We start from the raw sequence: 8,313 nt of genomic DNA, 5'->3' as shown, positions 1-8,313 counted from the left end.
CTCGCGAATCTCCCGCGCGTTTCACGCCCCGCCCCTTCCGGCCCCGTAGCCCCGCCCCTCCCCCGTAGCCCCGCCCACATCCCCTGTAGCCCCGCCCCTCTCACGTAGCCCCGCCCCTCTCACGTAGCCCCGCTCACATCCCCTGTAGCCCCGCCCCTCTCCCGTAGCCCCGCCCACATCCCCTGTAGCCCCGCCCCTCCACGTAACCCCGCCCACATCCCCTGTAGCCCCGCCCCATCCCCTGTAGCCCCGCCCCAATCCCCCGTAGCCCCGCCCACTCCTCCATAGCCCCGTCCTCACCCTCTGTAGCCCCGCCCCCATCCCTTCTCAAGCCCCGCCCTATCTTCTGTAGCCCCGCCCCTCCCCTAGTCCCACCCCCCTCGCCACCGCCGCTCGCCTCAACAACTCAAAGCGGCTTCAAGAGGCGGCGGCGGCTGCAGCAGGAGCAGCAGCAGCGACGAGAGACTTCGTGCTAAAGCAATCGGCCTCCTCAACAACAAAAAAAAACCACAGCGCACCCCACCCCCCTCCATTTGTTTGAACAACTTTACAAAGGTGGTGGCACCCCTAAGTCTGAACTTTTTTTTTTCAATAACTTTTTTTAAAAAATCGATCAGATTTTATAAATCGCCTCAGCCGCGCCCGTGCGGGAGGCCCCCCTCACGGCGAGCACAACAACAACGACAACAACCACGACAACAACGACGACGACAGCGATGGCAGATTCCGACGTGAGCGTCGGCGATGAGCCGGTGGTGGAACTCTTCGTGAAGGTGAGCGGCCTCCCTCCCCCTCTCCCTCCCTCGTCCCTCTCACTCGCATCCCCTCGGCGCCTTTTTTCCACGCCCAAGCCTCGTGTTGAGTCGCTGGCGGCGATGTGTTACGAACTTAGGGTTGTTTGAATGTTTTACTGTTGCTAAAACGGCGGGCGGGCGGGCTTAACGTCCATCACCACCACCACAGTCACCACCACCACAGTCACCACCACCACAGTCACCACCACCACAGTCACCACCACCAACACAGACACCACCAACACAGACACCACCACCACAGACACCACCACCACAGTCACCACCACCACAGTCACCACCACCACAGACACCACCACCACAGTCACCACCACCACAGTCACCACCACCACAGACACCACCACCACAGTCACCACGACAGACACCACCACCACAGTCACCACCACCACAGTCACCACCACCCCTCCTCCTCCTGCTGCTGCCGCCGCTTTCCCGAGGCCTCCCTCGCCCCGTAGCGCGCACACGAAGCTCGGCCCCCCCCTTCAGTGCGAGCGCCGTAAGTCGAATAGCTGCGGCGTCTCAGTCTCATGGTCGTCGTCTTTAACGAATGGCGATGTGAGTGTGAGAGTGTGTGAGAGAGAGTGTGTGTGAGTGTGTGTGAGTGAGGGAGAGAGTGTGTGAGTGAGTGTGTGAGTGTGAGTATGAGAGTGTGAGAGTATGAGGGTGAGTGTATGAGGGTGAGTGAGTGTGAAAGTGTGTGTGTGAGAGTGTGAGTGTGTGTGAAAGTGTGAGAGTGAGTGAGTGTGTGAGAGAGTGTGTGTGTCAGTGTGTGTGAGTGAGTGTGTGAGAGAGTGTGTGAGAGTGTGTGTATGTGAATCCGGCAAAACAACCTCCTACCTCCTCGCGGTGCCGGACGGGCAACACTGTCGTGGGCAGTGCTGTGGGGGGAGGGCCAATGCCCATTGGCCTCTCCCCTCATGGCGTCTGTGACCACCACAGTGGCTAAACGGGGGCTCTGGACGGGTGCGAGGGGCTGGTAACCCCTCCACCTTCAATTAACCACCACTAAACTACGAATTAAACATAAACCTGTAATTAATAAGCTTGTGCCGGAGGCCCCGGGGGGTCAGGCTTTTATGACGTCTCCTGGCCAAACCCCATTTGGCGGAGCCAGGAGATTGAATTTTAACCCTCGGGGCTTCTCCAGAAACAACGAAAAACCATTGCGGATGGCCACGTGGAATGTTCGAACGCTCACTGCGGAGGAGAGGCTGCCACTCCTCTGTCGGGAGCTGGACCGGTACCGCCTGGATCTCTGTGGCATTCAGGAGGTCCGGTGGACCGATTCTGGCTCCTGCCACCATGAGGGGTGGACAGTCCTCTACTCGGGGCAGGAGACTGCCAAACAACAGGGTGTGGCTCTTCTTCTGAACAAAAGAATGAAGGGGGCGTGGGAGCGTGGCGGTGAGGTGTGGGAAGCTGTAAGCCCCAGGATACTTTGGGCTCGCCTTCCCATCAACCAGAGGCGAGGAGTGGTGGTCGTGGTTACTTATGCCCCCACCGAAGACGAACATCCGTGGAGGGATGCAGGCAAAGCCGATGAGTCGGACGCTTTCTATGACCTCCTGTCACAGGTGCTGGCTAAAGTGGCCACTCGGGACAGAGTCATCTTGTTGGGTGACTTCAATGCCCGAGTTGGTCATGATGCTGGCACCTGGTCTGGAGTGATTGGAAGGCATGGGCCAGATCAGCTCAATAATAACGGTAGGAGGCTGCTAGATTTTTGTGCAGCCCATGGGCTTGTAATTACCAACACGCTCTTCCGGCATCGGCGCATCCACACAACATCATGGATGCATGCCGGGTCCAAGCAAGAACATCTGCTGGACTACATAGTGACGGACCAGCGGATGCGAGCCCATGTCCTTGACACCAGGACCTACCGTGGAGCTGATCTGCCCTCTGACCATCGACTAGTCATCTGTAAGATGCGCCTGCCATTCTTCCACTCCGGTGGTGGGTGTACACCCAGGATCCCATTCCAACCAAAAGTGGCCTGGTCTAAGTTAGCTGATGAAAGTTGCAAGCGAGAATTTCATCATCGCTTGCAGCTGGGGTTGGCATCGTCCCCCACTCCACCTGATGTCGAGGGTAAATGGGCGAGGTTTAAGACTGTGACTCATGCAGCTGCAATGGCTGCTTTGGGTACGCGGTCCAGACCTCCCCGGGAACCCTGGCTGACGGAGGAGGTGTTCAGGTTAATTGAGAAAAAGCGACAGGCCCACTCTCATCGCCTACAGCATCCCACGTCAGAGAATGAGGAGGTTTACCGCAGCCTTCGCTCGGAGGTTCGGAGAGCCGTAAGGCGCTGTAAGGATGGGTGGTGGTCGCGGGTTGCTGAGGAGATGGAGTCTGCCTCAGTGGCCCGCGATCACAAATCACTATTTAACTCCATCAAAAAAGTAACCTGCAGCGCCACACCTATTACCATCATTAGAGGAAAAAACGGTGATCCAATCTCCGACCCCCAGGAACTGGTTTGCAGATTTGCTGAGCATTTCTGTGAGGTCCTGGGGGAGGGAAAATCTCACAGCCAGGAAAACATCATGGCACAAAGTGGGGATAACCCTGCTGAGGCTGCGGTGCCTCAAATATTGGAAGAGGTCACCCCCTGTGAGTGGCTGGCTGAGGTACCAGCTGTTGAGGAAGTACTGAGGGCGATCCGGAGTCTGAGACCAGGGAAGGCACCGGGCAGAGATGATCTCCCAAGCGAAATGCTGAGGGAGGGTGGCGTTTGTGCACAGACTGCCCTATATGACATCATAACAACAGTCTGGACCACTGGACGGGTTCCGCAGGACTGGAAGGATGCCCTGGTGGTCCCCCTCTTTAAGAAGGGGGACCGTACCGACTGTAACAACTACAGGGGCATCTCACTCCTCAGTGTGCCGGGTAAGGTCCTGGCAAGGATTATTCAACATCGCCTTGCTAGGCACGCTGAGGAGAGGCTTGCGGAGCCCCAATGCGGTTTCAGGAAAGGGCGGTCCTGCACAGATGCCATATTTTCTGTCCGTCTGCTACAGCAGAGGTGTAGGGAATTCCAAAAAGACCTACATCTCTGCTTTATTGACCTGGTCAAGGCCTATGATACCATCAGTCGGACTGGGCTCTGGGTTGTTCTTCGTGCTTTCGGAGTCCCTGACCCTCTGCTCATGATCATTAAGGACCTTCATGATGGTGAGCGGGCCCGGGTAAAACTACGTGGCCGGGAGTCGGAGCCTTTCCCTGTACACCTTGGGGTGCGACAGGGATGTCCTCTGGCTCCCACATTATTTAACATCTATTTCGACTGCGTAGTTCGTGAAGCCTTCAATAGCTGCACCGGGGGAATTACCATTTGGTACAGATATAATGGGAGGCTGATCGACGCCCGGGTGCGATCAAGGGATGGCTCCCTATTGGTCAACCACGTTATGTATGCCGATGATTTGGTAATAGCTGCTCATTCAGAAGAGGAGTTGGAGACGCTGCTGCTGAGACTGGAGCGTGCCACTAAGAGGTGGGGCCTTACCATCAGCCCCACCAAAACTAAGCACCTGCCTGGGTATTTTGTACCATCTGGCACTCCACCCCCATAACTCCCAATCGGTGATGGGGCAGTTGTGGAGAGAGTGGAGAGTTTCCCATACCTGGGCAGTGTGCTTATGACCGGCTCCAGTTTATCAGCAGAGGTCTCACTCCGAATCAGTCGAGCGGCAATATCTTTTCGTCGGTTGCGTAACGCTGTGTGGAAGCTACCTGGTCTGTCGCTCCGCACGAAGCTTCAGGTCTTCTCGGCCACGGTCATTCCCTCCCTTCTCTACGCTTGCGAAACGTGGACCCCCCTAGTGGAGCATCTTCGCCGGTTGGAAACATTTAGGCTGGCCTGCCTACGATCCATCCTGGGTTTAACCAGGCTGGATTGTGTGAGGAGCTCACAAGTCCTTGAAAGATCTGGGCAAAGTCCTATCAGTGAGCTCCTCCGGCAGGCAAGGCTGCGTTGGCTGGGTCATGTAGCCCGCATGCCCAGCCACCGCATGCCTAAACAGCTTTTGTTCGGCCGGATCGAGGGGGCTAAACGGGCGCGGCACGGGCTAGAGAAGAGATGGAGTGATGTGGTACAGGAGGACGTGGAGCTGAGTAGACTTGCCGATGACTGGTACCAGCGGTGTCAAGATCGGCCTCAGTGGAGGAGGCTCGTGAAGGACGCTACTGGGCAGTTGGAGGCAGTCGCCCTCCAACAACAACGGAGGGCGGAGGAGCGACGCTCACAACAACGAGCGGAGCGCCGGGTGGCTAAAGCACAGCAAGTTGGCACAGTAGGGGGCACAGGTGGTGCATCAGCCAGTCGTCTCGGTCATCTCGGTCAGTCGACCCGTGGCACCTGGGTCTGCCCCGTGACCTCCTGCCAGCGGGCGTTCGACACTTCACGTGGCCTCAGGGTGCACATGGCCTGGCACAAGCGTCGTGGTGACGTCACCGCCACTTAGTGGCGAATGGCGGTTGTTGTTGTATGTGAGTGTGTAAGAGTGTGTGTATATGTGTGTGTGAGTGTGTATGCGAGTGTGTGTGTATGTGTATGAGTGTATGTGAGTGTTAACGGTCGCCTGTTCAAAGCGTTCCGAGTTGGATCTGCTGAAGCGTTTCGCCGCGCCAAGTGATGTCCGTGTGGCAGTGGCTGCGTGCCGCTTTGTAAGCCTCGATCGGTTTGTGTTTATAGGTTAGATTTTATATAAATAAATATATTATTATTCCTCTCTTCGACCCGGCCGACACCCACATTTGGCCTTTTCGGCGACGTTTATAACGTTGTGCAAAGCAATTAAAGGTGAACAGTTAGAAACGTGTCGAGGCTTTGTGCTTTGTTCACGCGTGTGCCTATTGGTTCTCGATCAATGATCGATCGATCTTAATTGGAAGTTGGGCAACGGTGGTTGATAGTCGAGAGGAACTGTGTTGATTAACATGGAGGCCATCATCCAGTAGTGGATTGAACATGCACAGGCAGACAGCAGCTACTCCTAATCGATATGTGGCCATCGTTAACTTGAACGACACGAAAGTCCCCATGACTAAAATCAACAGCATCGGCCCCACGAACAACGAGATCGTCAACAACAACAACCACCGCCATTCGCCACCAAGTGTTGGTGACTGTCACCACCCGGGCGCTTGTGCCAGGCTAGGTGCACTTTAAGGCCACGTGAAAGTGTCGAACAAGGCTGGCGGTACAGTCTAGACTAGAGTCTAGACCCAGGGTGCCACGGGGTTTGCCTCGCTCAGATGACTGCAACCCCGCCCTGTGCGTGGGCCTTGCCGTGCCGACTCGCGGCGCTTTATCCGCCCGGCGCTTCGCTCGTTGTTGTGAGCAGCGTCGCACCCCGCACGGACAACGTTGTAGCCATCGTCAACATTGGCACCATCGTCAACATTGGCACCATCGTCAACATTGGCACCATCGTCAACATTGGCACCATCGTCAACATTGGCACCATCGTCAGCCGTTACGACCAATGCCGTTTAGCACGCGTCAGCATCAACGTGGATTTGTGTGTAGCGTCTGCACACACACACAGTCGGAATATCTATTGTGTAGAGAGTGAGGAGTAGCAGTCGTCGGATTGTATGCGAGTCTCTGGGTCTCTCAGTGAGCCTATGGGTCTGTACGACTCCGTGTGTCTCTGAGTCTACGTGTCTTTGTGAGTCTACGTGTCTCTAAGTCTACGTGTGTCTCTAAGTCTACGTGTGTCTCTAAGTCTACGTGTGTCTCTAAGTCTACGTGTGTCTCTAAGTCTACGTGTGTCTCTTAGTCTACGTGTGTCTAAGTTTACGTGTCTCTTTAAGTCGACTTGTCTAAGTATATGGGTCTCTTGGGCGCCACGGTGGCTAGGAGATGTTAACTACCTCGCTTGGTGTACAGGAGGTCGTGGGTTCGATCCCGACCCTGACGCCTGCTGCTGTATATTTTGAGTTTGCGGTGTCTCTCTCTCTCTCTCTCATCATCATCACGGTGGCTAGGAGATGTTAACTACCTCGCTTGGTGTACAGGAGGTCGTGGGTTCGGTCCCGACCCTGACGCCTGCTGCTGTATATTTTGAGTTTGCGGTGTCTCTCTCGTCGTGGTCGCGTTGATTTTTCTCCGGGTCCTCCGGTTTTCACCTCCACATTAGAATCACTGTCACGTGTTTAGAATATTTGGCTGCTCGAAAACAATCCATGTGATAAGCCAGTTTGGTGAGCTCTCACTTGTGGTCAGGTCGCTTTTGAAAACGAGCTATTTAGCTCAGTGGACCTTACCTGGTAAAATACAAAAAAATTGCTTTAAGTGCCTCTGCATCTCTTATGTTAGTCTATGGGTCTCTGTGTGAGTCTCAGGGTCTCTGTTAGACTATGGGCCCCAGGGTGTGTGTATGGGTCTCTGTGTGAGTCTCAGGGTCTCTGTTAGGCGATGGGTTCCATGGTGTGTGTGTGTATGGGTCTCTGTGTGAGTCTCAGGGTCTCGGGCGATGGGTCCCATGGTGTGTGTGTGTATATGGGTCTCTGTGTGAGTCTCAGGGTCTCTATTAGGCGATGGGTCCCATGGTGTGTGTGTGTATGGGTCTCTGTGTGAGTCTCAGGGTCTCTGTTAGGCTATGGGTCCCATGGTGTGTGTGTGTATATGGGTCTCTGTGTGAGTCTCAGGGTCTGTTAGGCTATGGGTCCCATGGTGTGTGTGTATGGGTCTCTGTGTGAGTCTCAGGGCTCTGTTAGGCTATGGGTATCATGGTGTGTGTATGGCTCTCGTGTCAGTGTTTTAGTTTCGGAGTGAGTTGACTTCTGTAAGTCAGTGCAGTACAATGTGGATCTATGTAGTGGCGTCTAAATGTGACCGCATCTCAAGGCACTACACACACACAATGGGTATGTTTGTGTTATAGAGGTAGGTGGGTCTCTGATTCTCTGTGCGAGTCAGTGGGGGAGGAGAGGGAGGCAGTCGGTCATAGGCAGAGGGAGAAGAGGAATGTGTGTGTGTGTTGAACCTCTTTCGCACCGTACATAGCCAGCCGTGCTAATCAGAGGCGGGAAGGAAGTGAGGTCATCAGCGGCACACCCTGCTGCTGCCCTGCCGCTCACGGCACGGTTGACTCCGTATGGTACGAAGGAAATTCGACATACTGTACATACACAAGAAGTCGACAGCACTGATGATGGCTGTGGAAAGTTCCAGACGGAGGGGGCAGAGGACAACCTCTCTGAGCCTCCTTCGCTACCCTGCGATGTTAACAAAGCACACGAACTGTTTTCGAACAGTCCCATCTTGTAGAACTATATTTAAACTATTTAGTACTTTACCAAGGAAGGCCCACTCATCTCTATAGGCCTTTTTTCAGAAGAGACCTATCACATAATGACAGCTCAATGAGCTGGCTTATCATCATCATCGTGGCAAGCAAATACTCTAAAACACGTGACGTTGGCCCGAAATGTGGAGGGGGGAAATCGAAGGACCCGGAGAAAAATCCACGCGACCACGTGGAGAACA

At 54.9% G+C, this 8,313-nt stretch overlaps 1 protein-coding gene across 1 annotated transcript in view; it reads left to right on the top strand.

Annotated features, from left to right (window-relative positions):
• Nucleotides 1–403: 403 nt before the first annotated feature.
• The window catches only part of LOC144740041 (chloride intracellular channel protein 5-like), a 44,558-nt gene continuing 36,648 nt past the window's right edge, over nt 404–8,313 (top strand). The window contains exon 1 of the mRNA XM_078622925.1: nt 404–773. Coding sequence (XP_078479051.1) covers nt 717–773 — 57 coding nt within the window. The 5' untranslated portion in view covers nt 404–716. The remainder of the gene's footprint in view (nt 774–8,313) is intronic.

The sequence above is a fragment of the Lampetra planeri genome, unplaced genomic scaffold (assembly GCF_965212315.1).
Source record: "Lampetra planeri unplaced genomic scaffold, kcLamPlan1.2.h2 scaffold_186, whole genome shotgun sequence".
NCBI lineage: Eukaryota > Metazoa > Chordata > Hyperoartia > Petromyzontiformes > Petromyzontidae > Lampetra > Lampetra planeri.
The sequence above is the reverse complement of the archived record's forward strand: the minus strand, read 5'-3'. Positions and strand labels throughout refer to the sequence as shown.